This window comes from Lampetra planeri, chromosome 4 (assembly GCF_965212315.1).
Source record: "Lampetra planeri chromosome 4, kcLamPlan1.2.h2, whole genome shotgun sequence".
NCBI classification, from domain to species: Eukaryota; Metazoa; Chordata; class Hyperoartia; order Petromyzontiformes; family Petromyzontidae; genus Lampetra; species Lampetra planeri.
In genome coordinates this window covers 30,980,259-31,000,378 of record NC_136110.1, presented here as the reverse complement: position 1 = coordinate 31,000,378, position 20,120 = coordinate 30,980,259, and the positions used below count along the sequence as shown (strand labels likewise).

The 20,120-nt window shown below is 46.1% G+C and overlaps 1 protein-coding gene across 3 annotated transcripts in view; it reads left to right on the top strand.

The window, feature by feature from the left end:
• The window catches only part of LOC144717930 (regulator of telomere elongation helicase 1-like), a 62,901-nt gene that overhangs the window by 31,638 nt on the left and 11,143 nt on the right, over nucleotides 1–20,120 (top strand). For all 3 annotated transcript variants that reach the window (XR_013585162.1, XM_078593739.1, XM_078593740.1), the window contains exons 20-28: nucleotides 2,934–3,019; nucleotides 4,260–4,337; nucleotides 5,088–5,165; nucleotides 6,024–6,170; nucleotides 7,096–7,217; nucleotides 8,387–8,510; nucleotides 11,411–11,576; nucleotides 15,200–15,366; nucleotides 17,212–17,554. Coding sequence is in view for 2 of the 3 variants with exons in the window: in XM_078593739.1 (XP_078449865.1) it covers nucleotides 2,934–3,019; nucleotides 4,260–4,337; nucleotides 5,088–5,165; nucleotides 6,024–6,170; nucleotides 7,096–7,217; nucleotides 8,387–8,510; nucleotides 11,411–11,576; nucleotides 15,200–15,366; nucleotides 17,212–17,554 (1,311 nt within the window). In the remaining variant the exon portion in view is untranslated. The remainder of the gene's footprint in view (nucleotides 1–2,933; nucleotides 3,020–4,259; nucleotides 4,338–5,087; nucleotides 5,166–6,023; nucleotides 6,171–7,095; nucleotides 7,218–8,386; nucleotides 8,511–11,410; nucleotides 11,577–15,199; nucleotides 15,367–17,211; nucleotides 17,555–20,120) is intronic.

Genomic DNA, 20,120 nt, shown 5'->3' with positions numbered 1-20,120 from the left:
TTCAAAGACACGAGTTTTCAATTTAGTCCAATATATTGTATACACAGCATAAGTGCCCAAAAGCATTATTAAAAATATATATAACCTACGCTGCAGGAAAATGCTGTTTCACATTTTATTCGGTAATCAATTAAGCCAAACATTCCAATTGATGGGCTTAGTCAAAGGCAATGCTGGGACTGCTGAAACTTACCTGGTTAGGCAAAGTAAAGGAGCCTCATACATATGTCGGGGTTTGAGAGCACACGTTTGGTGGAAGCAGCTACACTGTGCTCCAGCGGCGCTTGGTGGTAAAACTTTAAATCCCGCCGCACGTCCCGGGGGGATGCGGTGGTTCGGTGAGGACGAGCGGCGCTCGTTGACGACATCGCGTCCGCGTTGGCGCTGCACCGTGGTCCCCGAGGGTGTTTTTTTTACCGAGCTAAACAGTCGCGGGTCTCGCCTGATTTATTCACCAGCGCTTGAACGGCAGAGGTCGCAACCGGGTACCTGATACCCTACCCGATACCCGGCTACCCATGCCCGGCTGGGTACGGGTAGCCGTTTGCGACCCTGGTGCGGCCTGGTACGGGTAGACCGTGAGTCACTGGTGAGTAACCGTTTGTCACTCATTTCGGGTAGGGTACGGGTACGGGTAGGGAACGGGTACCCGTACCCGGCCGGGTATGGGTACGGGTACCCATTTGCGACCCTGGTGCGGCCGGGTACGGTTACGGGTAAGGAATCAAAACCCGTTTGCGACCTCTGTTGAACGGTCAAAGTGGACATTGGTGAACAGCATCGAGCCCCACTCTGCTTAGCTTTAATTTGGTTAGAATTTTTGCATATTTTTAATTAGTTTAAGTTGTTTTTGACCCTGAGAACAACAAAAATATTACCACTGGCTTTGACGGCATGAGTTACAAGGTTAATCCTGCATAGTAGACAAGTAACAATCAATAAAAAACGATTAGTTATGCTCACAGTATCTGCATGACATTATGCACGTGAGAATGGACCTCTCGGTTGTAATTTGTGACGGGCCAAATTTTAAATTGAGGGTTTCTGATTTTGTAATTATTAGCATCGACCCGAATATATTTGTGCCAAACTTCGACTTTCTAGCCCTTCTTGGCACATCACTGTACAATTGACATTAATCGTTCACTCGGTCACGATTGTCGGTGTGATTCTATAATACATGAGCGCATTCGCAAGAGCCTTTGTTTTCTTGCGTGAATCGGCGTGTGGGACAATTGTTTCCTTGACGAAATAAGGACCAATACAGCCCTCATGATTATGCCCCCCCCCCCCACCGTCGTGCATTGAAAGGGCCCTAGCACTGTGCATCGTACATTGCTGCAACCTTGGGTAATCATTAGCACATCTTTATGGCCAATTTAAATAATTCTGTATGGTAATTGGGTCAGCGTGCAGAAGCTGTGCGTTATAATTGATAGCATCACCACGACGGGTATTTCATTCAGTCCGGTTCATTTATTATGTGTATGCCGTTGTATGCGTACGCCGGGTATGCCGTTGCGCGTCCTTGGCTGCAGGTGAAGGGTGTGCGGTTGTGTTCCTGATGAGACCACCCTGAGAGAGCCAACTCAGGTGTCGGTCTCTTCATTACGGCTACGTCACATTTCGCTACTTTGCATCGGTCCATTAGATGTGCGTTTGAGCGTGTAATTGTATTCGCCTCCGTGTTAAAGCAGGTAAAGTGCGCCATTATTACGGCGATAATAATCTTCCGTTAACTCGGTTTTATTTTGTGGCTGTTGGGTTAGAGTCAGTAGCTAGCATGTGAGGTCCCTCTTTATACCACAGTCTAATTTGCTTCTATCCATTTCTCCTTTAAAGTAAAACACAGCCCAAAACGCAAATATCTCCTATCTTGTACGTGCACACCTAAGCTTGCCCAACACAGGCTCGAAGCTTTACTCATGAGAAAGTAGACGTTTCTTTACCAGCAGTCACTGATACGAAAATACTGATCCTTTGATACCCGAGTATGCAGCAATGGGCATGTTAATGGCATCCCAAGGAGTACGGGGATGGGGGGGGGTGGTTTGGGCTCAGGGCGGGAATTGGGATTTTTCAACAGCACTGCAGTTTGGACCCTCAGTGTGGCTTTCCTATAAAAACGACTATTGTTGTTCTTATAAGCTCTCAATTATCTTGGGTAATGACGAGGTGATGGTGGATTAGGGAGAGGGGGGGAGCAGCAGCCCGCATAAACAATAACAGAAAATGCAAAACACGTGTAAATTAGGTACTTAAACAAATTGGTTACCTTCATAGAATGGGGTGAAAACGTAGAATGTGTCACGTGTTTTTTTGCTTTAAAACATAATCGGTTTCATTTTTTACGATCACATGGGCACTGAGTTTCTGACCTTGCGATGAGTGAGCAGCAGCTAATTATAGAACCCGTGTACAAGCAAACACAAATATATCCAATTTTGGCACGCACGGTTAGTCCCCAACCCAGATTATCCACCCGTGGATAATTGTGAGTTAACGGGATTTATCAGAGCGGCAGTCTTTTCGAATGCAGCACACATCCCCATTGCGCTTGACTCATGTCACTGCGATTTTACTCCCATGGATATTATACATCAATGCAGCGCTATTGTTGGGGCACTAAGACTGAGTTCTTCACTGTTATTCTAAAGTATTTTTCTCATCAGCGAAACTTAAAACCCATACCGGACAGCCCAGAACACACAGTCGTACGTATCTTCAAGATAAGAGATATTATTTGGGGTGTATCAGGTTGCTTATCCCTTTCATCATTCCTGCCCATCAGCAGTACTTTCTACGAGGCACTCCGTTGGCACGATGTGATGGTTTGATCACAAACAAAAAATATGAATGAAGTGGGCACAATTCTCCCTCGGTTAAGTGACGGGAGTGAAGCCACTTCCTCTGGCCCTCTCTCTCGTGCCCAGTGAACCTGGCGAGGATCATCCCCAATGGGCTGCTCGTGTTCTTCCCCTCCTACACCGTCATGGACATGTGCCTTCAGCACTGGAAGGTGAGGGGCACGTGGTCACACCACATAATTGTCAGTTTCTGAGGAGCGGTCGTATAATGTCGCACTTAGAGTGGTGTACAGTCTGTTCTCCTATCACGTGTTGTTTTCATAACGTGAATCGGATTTAACGCGATTAATATATTCGGGAACGCATTTTTTATGACGCTGATGCGAATTGGATATTACGCGATCGAGCGAACGGAACTACGTCACGCGAGTCGGAATAAGCGGCCGTACGGCTGCCTCGGCGTAGCATCGCACAAGGCGGGATGCTGCTGGATGCTTCTAGATGCTACCCACGCGACTGTGCTTTACCCTATATTATATCGTATTTATTATCACGATATTTTTCCATAACGCGGCGTTCTTCAGGAACGCAAACTACCGCGTAATAGGAGAACAGACTGCACGCATATCACCATCGTGCTGTGCTGCGCCTGCGTCACCATCGCAGTGTTCCATAGATGCATGACATCACACCGTCCGTACATCATCATCGCACTGTGGTAATAATACATACGTACATACATCACAAAGGGCAGTGGATATATCACCATCACACCCGGGTTGTGCTTCCATCACCAAAACGCCGTGCCGTACTTGAAACGTCGTCACACAGTACCATGCATACATCACCATCACACCCGCATCGTACCGTCAATACATCACCATCACAGAATGATGCACATGTCACCATCGCACTGCTGTTCATATATCACCATCACACTGTGCTGCATTTACATCTCGATTACACCACAATTCAAATACATTGGCACCACACTGCGCTGTACGTACATGAGCATACGCCTTGCTGTAAATGCATCACCATACAATTTTCTGTAAATACATCTCCATCGCATCTCTGCACACACATTTGCCAGGCGTGGCGAATCATGAAAATTGTAACTTTCGAGACATTGAAGCTCTCACCAGGTGCCCCTAATGGGATGGGCTTTTGCAATAACCGCCCGAGCTTTGGGGAGCATGCGCTGAAAGGTCACATGCCCTGGTGCAGCAGCGTTTATTATTACACATATGATAAATCTGACATTCAGGAACATTTACGATATATCCTGGCGCTATTGTTTCATGCTACACAATATTGTGGTGCATTATGAATAGCAATAATAGACAATACATGACTTATTAAATGATGGGGTACATCATTCAAACGGTAATATACAAGCTGGAGGGGGGTAGGCTTTGTTGCTTTTAAAGTGACGTGTCGCCCGGTTTGCAGAACGAGGGATTATCAAGCAAGATCGAAGAGATTAAACCTATGTTTGTGGAGCCCAAGCAGAAAGGGCTTTTCACAGAGGTACAACATTGCATTTCGCATTCACGTTCATGATTTCAATTATTATGATTGGTTAGTCCTTCAAGCAGAAGGTAGCTCTTCTGCCATATCTGATGTTGATGTCCACCAGGACTGTCCTCCTTTTATGTCACTGGCTTCCTTCCCCACTTAACGTATTTTAAAGTTGGGGTTGAATCCTCTAGTTGTGCCATGCTCTGTGCCAGCAGACTCAACTTAGGCAGGGACATTGGACGGTTTTGGTGAGATCAGAGCCTTTAGGTTTCGTATCCTTGAGTTGCACTTGTTTTAACTCTGGGCTTTGGGGAACGAGTGTTAGGGGAGCGGCTGCATGCTGCCCATCCCTGTGAAAGGCGCTGTCCGTCTGGGAGCCCTTGAGGCCGTGACAATTTTTGACAGTGACATTGGGTTCCTCATTAAGGCTGCCCGCCCGCCCGCCTCCGATTTACTCCAGCAGCACCTTTATATTTAATGTCTACGTGCCGTGCATTTCTGCCTTACTGCTGCGTCGTGAGCTCGATCAAAACACAAAGGGATTTGGTGTTACAATGAGAAAAATGTCGAGTGCATTAAACCGCAGCCGTGCGTGCCTAGAATGCCCGCCCATCTTTGTCTGCAAATTTCCTGGTGCCTTCACCCAACCACGGCATGTGCCCACCGAAGGATCTTTCTCCTTTTTTTCTCTCCGATAGATTGTTGCACAAGCTCCGTGCTCAGTTAGTTGCTGATCTATTGTGTCTCCTTCCATTCTAGGCAATTAATGGTTTCTACGATAAGATTAACGACCCACAGTGCAGCGCCGCGGCCTTCTTTGCCGTCTGCAGAGGAAAGGTATTGTGCTTGGAGGAGTTGCCAGACTACATTTGTGCCAAACTTCAAAACACACACCAGCAGCCAAATTCACACAATCAGTAAGCCACCCACTGGAAAGTGTAAGCTCTGAATATATCACGAGCAAATAAGGAAAACTTTTAGGCATTGCGTATATGTGTCTTGTGCGTACACACAAAGATCACCCCGAATATATGTAAGCTGCATATATATATACACATACATACGCACGCCCAGACAATGTAATTATAATAATAATTGTGGTGCAAAATTAGAATTACAATACAGTGGGTTATATGAGGTTAGGCTACGTAGTACCCAGTAGAGAGCGGTGCAGCCATATCCATTGCTGTACTCTATATCATTCGCCCCAACGTCCATGCTCTTCATTTTCATTTAACTGGCTAGGATGGTGAAGTATGGTCAAATAGGTTTCATCACCCTCACGCCAGGGAGAGGTACTTATTCTGCAGGGAATCGACAAAGGACTGTACATGTCCATGAATTAGGTCAGGCAAATACCCCATCGAACCAGAGTCTTTTCTGTGACGATGCAAGAGGTTAGAACAGGGTTCGGCAACCAAAATAACAAGAAGGGGCCATTTTTTTGAAATTCGGTAAAATATTACAAGAGCCGCAATGCACGTGAATACGAGACGGTGTTCCTTAATAAATAACGTCACGAAGAACCGCTTGCGGCTCCGGACCCGCAGGTTGCCGACGACCCCTGGCTTAGAATGTAGTCAATAGTCACCTGTGACAGACGCGCGGCGTTGACATCGAGACCACGTGATTGGAGAGAGAGAGAGAGGGGGAACGACCATCATTGCGCCCTCGCTACTCCCCCGCTCCGCTCAGGTGAGCGAGGGCCTGGACTTCGCTGATGCCAATGGCCGGGCGGTGATTATCACGGGGCTGCCATTCCCACCGCAAATGGACCCGTGGATAAAGCTGAAGATGCAGTTCCTGGACGAGATGAAGGCCAAGCGGTCGACGGAGATGCAGGTAGCGGACGGGGACTCTGCCTCGTCGTTTGCGGCGTCAATCCCGTGCTCGCGGAGCGGCGTCACGGTCACGGCCCTCGTGCGCCCGTTGCCGAAGGTTGCGGTTCAAAGCCAGCAGGCTGCACCTGGCTATTACTGCCACGGAATGAACCGTGTTATACTGGTAGGAACCACCTGGTTCCACCAGCCCACAGGGGATTATTGTGTCCGTCCGTCTTGCATCGAAAAATGGGAGGGATGGGGCTGGGTGGGGAGGGTGGGGCTGGGTGGGGGGTGGGAGGGGTGGGGCTGGGTGGGGAGGGGCTGGTCACCCCGTAGTGCCCTTATAAAACTCAACGTTTAACCTACTCACGCCGGCTTGTGCCCGCCCTCACAGTCGGGCATATTTGCGGAATACACCACGCCGCCGTTGACCCTGGCCATTGACCGAGCAACCCAACGTCCGCAGGAATGTGTTATATGCATCGTCCGCTTCGCAGTGGACGTTAAAGATCCTGCGGCATATTCAAAAAGATTACGCCACTGTGTGCCGGCATCATGCTCATAAATTTGTAAATTACCTGCAAATTACTTGAACCCGTTCCGAGACGTCTGCAAGTTGCAGGGTGGGGTCCCATTCACCGCAGAATCTCGGAACGCACAAGCGGTTAGCATTGATTTTTTTTAGAGAGGCATAGCGCCGCTGTTTTTAAAGACATTGTGCTCACCGCAAAGAACTGAAGCGACACGACCGCACCTTATGATAGCTGGCGCCAAACTGTCACACGTCTGCCAATAAAAATAACTCCTGCGCAAATTCTCATTTGAACGTGAACACCAACTGTATTAGGTGGTTGTAATGCTTTCCGAACCTTAGTTTTTGTGAATGATTTGTTTGTACTTACACAGTGGCTAAGCGTGTGCTGTCTGTCTTCTGTCACTGTGAGTTTGTGGGCCTCTCTGGCCAGGAGTGGTACACCCAGCAGGCTTCGCGTGCCGTCAACCAGGCCGTCGGCCGCGTCATACGACACCGCCACGACTACGGCGCCATCATCCTCTGCGACCACAGGTACCGCCCCCTTCCTTCCCTTCTGCCGCCGCCCACGCCCTCCTGAAACGTCTTGAGCTCGATTGCTCGGCCAGAATGTTAACGAAGCATCGAGTCATCCATTAATATCGATTGCTACGCCCACGGTACTTTCACCGGATTGTGCGCATGAGAGTCGATCGTGCGCATAAGTTCTGCAAATGATGCACAAGATGTCGCGTGAAAGCTCGTGCCGTGAAGAAGACTACAAATGAGATGGGGAAATAATGAGAAGGTACAAAAGGAGATGCAAAAAACCTCGTTGTGATGATCATAATTGGACAATTGATCACATCGCTGTGGGGATCAATCATGTATTGCACAGCAAGAGTGTCGGACTTAGACTTAGACGATCGATTGGTGTTTATGTGTGTGAATTGTATGGTCCTTGTTTCAGGCAGTGTTCGGATCAGACGATGGAATCATAGACGTAGTACGACTATGAGACCAATGATGATTCGACCCCTTAACCTGCCCGTAATACCATCAATTCACACAATTTAGGCTCGTGATTCAACACGAGAAGCTTTTCTCTTCCTTATTGTCCGCACCATATTGTTGGCGCGGTATTTACCATCTCCTTTGTTTTGTACATCTCATATGTACTTTATTTAATTTCGACTGCGTTTGGTTTGTCTTGTTCATTCCAACCTTTAGCCTCAAAATTTTTTTTTCGATAAAAGTTGCATACATTTAAAAGTCATTCATTCATATACTTATGATTCAATGCACGTGTTGATGGCATTTTAATTTTTTTTTAAATGCAAAAATTCTCCTCCTGTGGTTTTCACACCTGGTGATGATTGCTTGTGTTGCAATCGAAACGTCATGAGAATTTATTTATTATTTTATTATTTCCCTTCTACGTGACTTTACCGAAAGAACCAAGAATATAGATTATATTATGTTATTATGTGAAGCGCGATGGCTGCATATCTTATCGAGGAGAGAGTTTAAACATGTAATAGGGGTATTGAGATTCGTAAGATATGTTTTGACATAAAATGCTTTGCCTCCAGTCTTTCAGCGGGGGGTATCTGTGCAATGGTCACCATGCACTTATCGCTTTCCATCGCTTTGTGTACAAAACCGTCTGAGTTGTCCAGCGAGCCCCTTGGCCGAGACTTTCCAATGTTCTGTTCTGCTGCTAGGTTCTCATCCGCTAGCGCGGTGGCGCAGCTGCCGTCCTGGATGCGTCCTTCCGTTAAGGCCTACCCGGAATTCGGTGCAGTGGTCCGCGAGCTGTCGCAGTTCTTCCGGATCGCCACAAAAACGGTGAGATTTGGCAAAAGCCGCACGCGATTGTATTTCCACGTGTGGAGTGTTTATTGCGACAGCCCATAAGCAGCTCCTTTGCCGAGGTTTTAAATGAAGGAAGGCGCAGCCCGAAAGAATAAAAATCTCTTAAACGATAGATATTTAACGAATAGGGGTGTATGTGGTCACGGATAGTGATTTGTGATCACGTGGCCCAGATTGTGTTGAGATCTGCTTCAGAATAAAATCGACACCGATCCACGATTATATGTAATAGAGCAAATCAGTGCTTCTGATGTTTGGTTTGGATTTTAGACAAATAATAATAGACTTGCAATCATTGTACAGTAATAATTATAGTTACAAGCTAACTAATCAATAATGCTATACAATTCATAGAATAATATAATTTTTATTAAATATATCAACTTAACAAGAAACATTTAAAAAATATTTGTAAATCGTTAAAAAGTTAAAGATTGCCTCAGTGGTACTGTGCTGTATTTCCATGCAGCTCCCATGATGCTCAGCAGTATGCTTGACTCGATACGTGAATGAGAATCGATTCATCGGATTATGCATGCGTGGAATCAAACTCGATAACATGCATTACAGTATTTGTAATTAATTCGGATTTACGCGTAAATGTTTACTTTAAGGCAGCAAAGGTGGCCGAGCGACTTTGAAGGCAGATTGCTGAGAAGGCACTGCTGAGATTCAGTACTGCCTGCCTGGGAAAGTGCTGCTTCCGTGGGACACTCTCGATCACGAAGAGCTGTACTCCTCGGCGAGGGCTCTGTCGTAAGGACGAGAGCACAGTCGGGATAAAGTTAGGGAACAAAGGCAAACGATTATATCGGTTACACTGCGGTGATGTCACTAGAGTGGACTCAGGTGGCACTCCTGAAAAACACTTTCAGCCTGGGACAAATAGTATGGGTACGTATTTAAAAAGTTGATGATGTTTGTGTGTCGGCTTGTATCTTCCTTCAAGGCTGCCCATTTGTTGATGCATTATCTTGCTTGGTTGAGCTTGCTTGTTTGCTTTCATTTAATTATTTACCTCATTTTTCTAAGTGTGTTGCTCAGAAAAGCCTCTGCTCACTGATCGAATGGAACATTTTTAACAACATCTCTCATTTTCCTATCATAAAAGAAACAACAGTCCCGCTGTTTTGGTATCTAAAGCATGCCCGTAGACTTAGCCTTGCTCACTCAAGGCATTCTATGCAATTATTTCTCAAACTGAGCCTATTAGGTCGGACAAATTAATTGCAGCAGATGTGCTTGCAGTATGCTTGGGGCCTGCATCCCCACCCTCTATTCTCCCTGACTGCTTTGGTATTTTAACCGAGAAGTAAAATATTTCCATCGGGAGTTTTCCTAAAAAAAAAATCGACAAGCATCTCAGCAGTTCTCAAAATAACTCCCCACGCACCCCCCCCACCACACACAAACATCATTTAAAAAAACATGCAGTGCAGAACTTGTACAAATATTTGATAATTCGTGCACTTACATATCTGTCCACATGTTTTGAAAGACCGATTGGAGCTTGTAGGATTGCTTTGGGAAAGGGGAAATTAATTGTGAATAGTAACGTGTCACCGTGCCTCATAAAGAGATGTTTTTTTTATCAATGCTGCGTTCTACCTTCTATGACATGGTGCAGAAACGTGGTCATTTACAAACCAAAAAATCAACTAAGATGTTCAATTCTTCACTATGGGAACCTCATTTGCCAGTAAAAATATGATAATTGGTTCTTTACCCTTCTATCTGGCAACAAAACTGACACCTTTTTACAAGGAGTCATGTTTGCATAGACCGCAATACCTGCAGTCATAATACAAACAAAAGAACATAACTCTGATAATGATAATGTGCACTGTCCTTAAAGCTGTCTCGGGTGTGGATCAATCAACTTTAAGGACAGTGCACATTATCAGAGTTATGTTCTTTTGTTTGTATTATGACTGCAGGTATTGCGGTCTATGCAAACATGACTCCTTGTAAAAAGGTGTCAGTTTTGTTGCCAGATAGAAGGGTAAAGAACCAATTATCATGTTCAATTCTTCTTCAGAAGCGCCAAGAGATGGCGCATGTTTGGATGGCGCATGTTTGGATTTACATTGAAAGAGAGACAGGAACACGTGGATTAGCGAACGTGTAGGTTAAAGACGTAGTTTTGACTGTTAAGAAAAGCAAGTGGGCTTGGGCTAGACATGTCGCGATGACACGATGCTGATAACACAAGTAGAATATATTTAAATAAAGCAAACATAAAAAAAAATGTTTAACACGCTTTAATGAAATGTACCATACTCGTAATGGCAGAACTCCACGACTCCATAAAGTGGCCCCGCAGCTTGCCACAGCGTAAGGGGCTGTGGTGATTTACAGGCAACGTGAGTTGAGCGTGGACAATTAGACCCGTAAAAAAGATTGTTTAAAAATATGTTTTTAATGATAGAATATAGTATTGTCATCAGTATGACATACCTATACCAAGTTTGCAGTCGATACGACATTGGGAAGACGGTTGAAATAGAGTTCCAAAATTTGAGGATATGACAATAGATGGAGTGAGTTAAATAAAAGCGTGTAAAAAAACATTTAGAATGAGGCCACAAAGCACTCCGCATAAACACAAGATCCCCCCATATAGCTGTACAGACTGTTGGGACTAGCGCCGTTAGAAAACACCTACTAAGGCTGACATGGCGCTTGAGGGACTGTTGTGACCAACACGACCTCCCTTTGTGCCCGCACTACTGATGCTTACACATGGCACCCAGGCACCCGTTTGAGTGAACTTCGGCTTTCCTGCAGTTGGGAGTGTTTTTAGTTTTTGGGCTTGGGTCCCATCCTTGGCCGCGTTTCCCCATCCCTGACATGTGTGCCCCGGTGTCTTGCAGTTGCCTGCCCCCCAGCGAAAGGTGTCGTGCAGAGGGCAGGTGGCGTGCGGGGAGGCGGACGGGGCGGGGTGCAGCTCCTCCTCCCTGCAGGCCGCCGCCTGCGGCGATCACCGCAAGGCCAGGACCGTAGACGCCCACGTGCCCAGCCTGCGACGACTCGCAGCCGGTAAGGCGTGGGTGGGAGGGAAACCTGCGGTCTGGCCCGTGACTTCATTCCACCTCCGATTAGCAGCACGGTTGGCTACGCACGGTGCGAAAGAAGTTCAACGTACACACATACATACCCACACGCCCCTTGGTTTCTTGAGGCCTACTACCACTTCAAAACGGCACACAAACAACATTTATTGACACATTGATCGGGAACAATAGGGGAATATCTTGACCTGGCAACACTTTATTTGAACGTTATCGCTTTCAGTCACTTCCAAGTGCAATGGCCTTTTTTCTACTCGGTTGACAGGAATGATTTTTTGTTGTTGTCATTTTTGCATAATGCAAATGGTGTATGTTTATGTGTGTGGCCCCGCCATCGTATTTGAAAGTCCTGTTCAGTCCTCGGTAATCAAAAAAGGTTCCCCGCCCTAGCGATTACCCTCAGGATTTGAATGCGCAAACGAATGAACATTAATTTACAGTGAGGGAATTTTAACCCACAGCATCCAACTGGCCGCGTGTCTGCGTTCAATTCAGCCTAAATGATTTAACTTTTTTTTACGTGTGTCTATTTAAAAGTCCTCACGCAGCACCCAATGCTTTTATGTGAAAATTATAGAGCCTGACGTGTTTACGGCATGATGCAAGAGCGTAGAAATGTTCATCTGCAGTGTGTGGTGGAGGGCGCCCTCTAGGAGGAGCAAAAGCGTCGCGTTTCTGTGACTCGCAAGTTGAGCAATCGTATCCCAGCGAATACTCCACTCCAGGGTGTTACTTGGTTCCAAACTGGTGCGCCGTGAGGTTAAAGTTCTCCGGGATGAACTTGGGTATACTACTGCGATTCGGGTAGGCCAGGAAAGACTTGCGTAAATTAAATAAGTGGGAAAAGCGTGAAGAAATGAAAAACCAGCCAACCAGCTTTCCGCGGTCAATGCACAGGCGTCAGCCTGCTATGCGGTCGTCTGGCGATGACGGCGCACTCCCGTTTAGGACACGCTGAATTAATTTGGTAATAAAGTATATGTTTAACCAATTAAAATGGGTAAAAATAAATTAAGCGTGCGGCATCATCAGAAAGAGCGTGGCAGGCTGCAGGAATCAGTGAACCAGTGCACTTGAATTTCTGCCACCAGCTCTGCTAGATTTCTCTCTCATGTTTTCACTTTCTTCTTACGATTAAATAGCTGTGAATATGTTTATTTTTTTATCAATTCGCCCGTCAGGTGAGCGTCACCTTTTCACCTTGCTTCATGACGATGGTAGCTTGGTGAAAACTGCACATCATTCATTATTGACGTGGTTTTTTTTCGATGATAAACGTTAGAAGTTAGTGAATGTCTATTAAGGTAGTAAGTGTCAGTGATATGTTTCGGTAATCGTTTTGTCAAGTTCATTTGAATATATCAATTTTATCTTTTCACTTTCAATATGCTGGATGTCCACCATAAACCAAAAGGCTTTGCCCCAATAAATTTGACTTTTTTGCACACATTTTGTAACCACAAATAAATGCAGTAACACAAGACTCACAACCACCTACAGAGGTTACAGATAATATTTTCAGCAAGATGAGAATGGGTTGAGACTTGAAGTTTTTTTTTTATATCGAGTTACAAGAAAAGTAAAAGGCAATTCCCAAAACAACAAAAGTTTAGGAAAATTACCCATTTTAATGAGGTAGGATCAATTATTATAAACAATTGCACTCATATTCACAAAGTAATTTCAATGGTCTATCACATAGTATCGATCTCTCGCGAATAGAAGTTAATTGTGGAGTTCTGATAACGATCGCCGATGGATTCATTTGGGAAAATGTAGGTGTTAATTTGTGCTGGTGTGGTTCTACTTGGAGCGTTGCATATTTGGCAATCGGCCTCTGCATGAATGGGTGTCGGTCTTGCTGGACATGTCAAGTGCTAACGTTTGCAGGCGAGGGTGTTGAATGGGGTGGGAGCTCACCAGTATGTTCGCCAAGAGGCACTTGAGCAAAAGGGCTTTCATGCAGGCGTGTTGGTAGGCGTTTCGCTCGCATTCAGAAATATGTGCACTCATTTTTGTTTTAGGAGCTTTGTAAAGCGTGATGTTGCTTTCATTGGTATGGTGTTTGCATTTTAATGTATTCACACCACTTGTACATGTAGCCGTAGGCTGCGCGACATTTGAATGTTTATTTTATGAGTGCATAAGTGAGAGAGTGCTGTTTTGTTATCACTGACAGGCACATGGTGCATAATTGTAGAGATCACCTTAGGGATACGGTGGGGTCCCCATCTTTGGAATGTAGAACTTCCACCTCTGCCTCATGACCACCCAAGAAAGCTGTGCGCCATTACAATGCTGTTTTGAGCACGAGATCCCTGTATGTTGGATTTTTTAGGCATGGCAAGTGGTCACATTGCGGGTTACTGAGGTTGCTTTTCATTCTGTATACCGGGTTTTACCTGTAAAAATAAACTGCCGGAGAAGTTAACCACAGTGGCTCAGGTGACAAATGCTGTGTTTGACCACTGAGCTAGAATCATTCAGGTCTTGGCTTCGAATCTGACAAAGCTACACGTATCATTAAATCGGGTTGACATGTTATAGCTATTTTAGTATGTTTATTCTAGGCATGAGTGTATTTTATTATATTGATTATAACGGTTTTAGCAGCTTGTCGGACTTGTTAGCTAATCGGGCCAGGGCTCCCCCCCCCCCTCTTAGTGTAGCCATCCAAGAATTTACTATAGAAGTGCATGCGAGAAGTGCACCAGCTAGTGTGGAGAAGAGGAAATTGTTTATGTCACCTTCCAGTGGGTCGTTCTCATTCAGAGTGATGCTACACTACTTTCTGCCGGTGTTATTTGTTTTTAAATCTTGTGACAGCATGTCGCGAAGAGTGATACTGGGAAGTGAATAATAAAATACGAATTCTGTTCGTACCTTTGTCAATCTACTGCAAGATTAATGCCTTCCCACACCCTGTTAGTCATGCAGATTGTTGCAGCCTGCTTTGTCACACTGGTAAGTGTGGGTTGGTGAAGGTGTAGGAGCCCACCACTGGTGCAGACATTACTCATCACCAATGTCAACCCTACCTAGTACTTGAACCTGCCAGATTCATCGTGCGATACGTTTTAACCACTGCGCCCTGCCGAGACACGCATGCACACCTCAATATGTGGCTGTAAAAACAACCTGGAAGCACGGAGAGTCAGAACCTTACAACAACAAATAATGCAAAAACACGATGGGAGTATGCACAAAAAAGACCAAGATCTCCCGTGTAGCATTCAACATGCTGTTGGGGCAAGTGCTGTTCGCGAGCACCTATGAGGGCCAAAACAGTACACGAGGTGTTGGGTGGCCAGTACCAAACCTGACGTCCTTTGTCTCCCCGGTGGCGATGTTTACACACCGCACCAGGTACTCATTTGAGGCTGAGTCAGCCTAGGGGAGGCCCAGGACCGGTTCAAATAATCGTCACTGGTGTTGGCCGTCAGCGGGAATCGAACTTGGGTTGCCGGGTTCATAGCGCAGCGCGCCAACCACCACACTACCGCTTCCTAACACACACACACACACATACGTACAAAGGCTCACTGACGGCGATGCTTGGTCGCCTGCCCCGCCACGCCTTCTCTCACCCAGATCCCGGGGACTACCACGCGGGGGTCAGCGGCCTGGCACGGCTGTGTGTGGAGTTCGAGCCCGAGGACGGGCGCACGGCACGCCGGCCAGCGGGGCTCTTGGACGCCCTGGAGTTCAGCGAGCGCCGGGAGCGGAATGGCGTAAGCCACCTACCCGGCGAGGAACAGGTGGAGTGCCAGGCAGCGCCGCGTCGGGGGTGGGGGGGGGCATGGCAAACGCAATGCTTCTTCTTGGTTCTTTCGGTAAAGTCACGTAGAAGGGAAATAATAAAATAATAAAAATAAAACATAATAAAATAATTATCACGACGTTTCGGCCACAACGCAAGCAGCCGTCCTCAGGTGAAGACCAAGTCTACGTGACTTTACCGAAAGAACCAAGAAGATGAATCCCTGCAGTCACGAAAGCTTTAAATCGAAATTTAAACGCGATGCTCTTCGGGATTTGAGCATGAGGCGGAGGGGACTTTAAATTTGAGACAGAATTGCACGCTCTGCGCTGGCAGCGATTTTTAAAAGCTCGGTCTCGATGTAGTTTACGTACATACGGGTGTTGAACTTGCTTCGCACCGTACGTAAGCCGACCCTGCTAATCGGAGGTGCGGGAAATGTTGATGTCGTGCACGTCCCTGTTGCTAGACGTGTAGTGGTGCATCAATTAATTGATTAAAGTCGATGCTCGTGATGCGCGAGAGTTTTTACCACTTTTTGCCAATTTGTGAGTGTTAAAATTAGGCTAATGGAGGGAACTAAATTGCAAAATAAGACAAAAAAGTGAGAAACGTGAATAACAATTTGCACCAATTAAGACACCTTTACAAAAAAATTGACAATAAGAATTTCTTGTTGATTATTGTAACCTGGATGACGACGATTCATTACCCAAGTCGAGCTTCCGTGACTACACTTGCTTTAGTTGCAAGGCAGTGTCATTGGAATTGGCAGGCATATGGCATTCTTGGTAAGTACAACCCTGGTTTCCCCAGGCAAAATGTAAGCCACAAAATAAATCATACTCACTTATGTAGGTTTGTGTGCATTTAATGTGCGCATGTGTACACGCATTTGTGTGCGGTGTGGTGGCTTGTATGCCGCACTCAGATCCTGGCAACCTGAGTTTAATTATCATCCACAGATGACATCAGTGACAAGTGCTGTCTGAACCTGCCCTGAGCCTCCCCTAGATCACCTCGGCCTGAAATTAATACTCATCAGCACTGAGGAGACAGTCAGCTGGCTCTGGTGCTGTTTACACAACACTCACTGTCTTGTGCAGGGCCTGGCTACATAGGTGATTGCTAACATTGCTTTGTTATAGTGTAAAATACTATTTTGGTATTCTTTGTCTCTGATATTTATTTATGTCTGTATTTGAGTGGCATAGGAGATTGGTTGTACTTTGCATAGCACACTGCAGCCTGAACTCAGCGACCTGGGTTTGATTCCCCATCAGTGTCGGATATATGAACCAGTCCTGAGCCTCTCCAATCGTTGTCTCAGAATTAAATCGTTGCATGGTGCGTGAATGTGTGTTAACATCGTTACTGAGAAGACCAAAGTGACCATGCCCCCCCTCGTTGACTGCATCAGTCTAGTAGGTGCCCACTAACATGACTTGCCTATAATCTAAAAGCTGAATGGGAAGTTTTTGTCCATTGAGCTTTATTTGTGAGCGTGTGCATGTGTGCCCCAGGCGTGTGGGGAGCGGTAGCGCAACTGTTAGCACGCTGCACTACTTAACAGTGACCCGAGTTCAATTCCCACTCACGGCCAACACCAGTGACGATTTTCTGAATCGGTCCTGGGTCTCCCCTAGGTGGAGTCGGCCTCAAATGAGTACCTGGTGCGACGTGTAAAAACCTCGCCACTGGGGAGACAAAGCGGCCGGGCGTGGTGCTGGCCACCCACCCCCTCCCTCGTGTGCTGTGCCGGTCTTCATAGGTGCTACTCGCTAACAGCATTTGCCGCAACAGTCTGTTAAGGCTATACGGGGAATCTTTGTCTTTGCCCCAGGCCTATCGGCTCTCCACCCAGACGTTGCGGCACGACAAGATTCTGGATGACGAGCAGCGCGGCAGCAAGAAGAAGATGGTGGTGGTGAGCAATCATCAGGAGCGGGCGCACGCCGGCGGGGTGGCGGAGGGCAGCAGCAAGCGCTCGAATCCGACGCCGGCTAGCCACGTGGAACGCTCGCGCGCCTACATTCAGGACGTGAGGCGCACCCTCAGCCAAGAGAATCACGCCAACTTCTGCAGCGCCATGCACGAGTACAAGCGGATGGACGACCTGCAGCTCCTCTTCCAGAAGCTGGGCCCCATCTTCACCGAGGACCCCATGAAGTACCGGCTACTTCGCCGTACGTCGCTTGCCCGCTGCCTCTCGTGCCGGTTCTCGTTTCGCAAGCGAAATTAGTGACGGAAATGTTCGTCATCGAAGCGTTGCGTTTGTTGACGTTTTGAACTGAAGGTGAAATCCTTTAATGCGTCGCATCTTTCTGTCTTCTCTGCGTTTGGCAATGCGGTTATGATGACGCTCGTAATGATGATCCAATAAAAATGTCGTTTAAAGTTGTGTTGCGAGGAGGGGGCCTGGATTTAGGGATGTACCCAATAACTAATTAGCCTAATTGATAAAAAGTTAGCTCAAAACGTGGATAAATAATCCAGAGCAAAATAGTATTCTTTGCAAAATAAAGACAACTTTTGCCCTAACATTTTCCATACTGCTAATGAAATACTTGCAAAGAAAAATGCACGTTGAAAAGGGCTACAGAATCCATGCGTGTACGCATGACATTTCGCTGAGAATCAGCATTTTACAGTTATCGCTTGTGGACATTTGATGGGCTTGATGGCAACGGGTAGTGCCTTATGTTATTTACGACCATTGTAAAGTTTGCTGTACGGTATTGTAATATTAATTATCGTCGTAAACATGTCATAGTTTAAGCACACGTACAGGACCTCCCTTGGGCAGTGTGTCTTCACGGTCATTTGTCGGGTGTTGTGTAGGGTTACGTTTACACATTATCTTCATGGATAATTAAAAATATACAATGACATAGGATTTAATACAGCTACACTGCAGTAAAAAACTATTCGCCCTTGGGAGAAAAGGTGACGTAATAGATTGCTGTTCGTGACAATGAGTTTGACACTCTTTTGAGACCTAACAAGCCGAGCCATGCACTTGTTTTCTCACCTTGGTGCCACGGTCGTTCCATACAGACCACTCATTAACTTCTCCTCCTGGTCGAGAAATTTTGCAAAGCAGCTCCACTTTGCGTGATGGCTAAAATAATTGTTACACGTTCTCAGCGGGAATTGAACAGTGCTTTTTTTCCAAGGGCCAGAGTCAGTTTGAGCGGCGGGGGGGGGGGCAAGCAGCAAATGGGACATTTGTACAGGCGCCTCAAACTCCAGAAGGGCCCATGAAAAATACCAAGTTACATTTTTATTCGTAAAGGGTGGACTCTTCATTTAATTGTAACACGTAGGCTTTCACGACCAATGTCATCCATATGACAGGTTTTTTATGGGTTAGATCGTGTAAATATATAAATGTGTCGTTTAACTCGCCACCACCCGACACAGCCAACTAGTAAGGGTTGTCACGTAAACAAAACATGGCCAATTCGTCACTAGTACAGCACGCCGGTGTGTTGGAGAGCCAAGCCACAACATTTACAATCTGAGTACGACGTTTCACCAGTAATTACAACTAGCTTCATCAGGCAACAGCCAGATTACTGGCGAAACGTCGTACTCGTATTGTTAATGTCGTGTGTGGGTTTACTCTCCAACACACCGGTGTGCTGTACTAGTCTACTACACTATACACTACACTACTATAAACTACACTATACACTACACACTAGTGCTGTACACGTCACGAATTGGCACGTTCTGTTTACGTGACAAACCTTACTAATTGGCTGTCTCGCGTGGTGGCTGGTTTCATGACACATTTATACCTTCATTTCATATTATCGTTTTAATATGAACAGTATAAACAATAATGACTGTTTATCGCTTGGGGATTGTGTGCGTGTATTTGGATGTAGGTCCTGTGCCTTTTCTCGATCAACTGAGCCTTAATCGAATACTTGACGGAAGTTTATAAAACATCAGCACTGGGGAAACAAAGGCAGCTGGGCCTGGTGTTGACCACCCACCTGATGCACCATTCTGGCCTTCACAACTGTGTGCTAATAGCACTGTCAAAAAGTCGTTAACAGCTGTAAGGGGTCGGGCGGGGGGGGGGCCTTTGTCTGTGCATGTATAAGTGGAGGGCGTGGGAAAGTTGGAGGGTTTATTTTCTGCTCTGGTGTCCAGGGGTGCAATTATACCTAAAGCCAGCCCTAATCTCTCACCTCTCACATCCTCAATTCTATGTTTATCTCGCATCCCTTGCTCATCACCCTCCCTAGTGTGTATGTATGTTGAACTTCTTTCGCACCGTACATAGCCAACCATGCAAATTGGAGGTGCGGGGGGAAGGACAACAAACTAAACACAAAAAAGCAGTTAAATCTTGACTTGAAGCTTTCGTGACTGCAGGAATTAATATTCTTTGGGTCTTTCGGTAAAGCCACGTAGATAGATCAAACAATAAAAAATAACAACATCACGACGTTTCGATCGCAACACAAGCGATCGTCATCAGGTGAGAAATATCGCTGGAGAGCTGCTGAGAATATATGGTGGGAGTGCTGCTGAGGAAAGGCGTTATAAAGGCTTGGGATGGGTGTAGCCCAAGGGTCAGTGGGAGGGGCTAGAGATGCAATTTGCATGTAAATGTAAGATCGGGTAAATCTTGACAAACGAAGCTGTGGGGGTGGCCATTGTATTGTGACAGATTAGCATGTCAATGTAAGAGATTTGTAAATGTAAGCTCCGAGAGAGCTCGGCAAGAGCATCGCC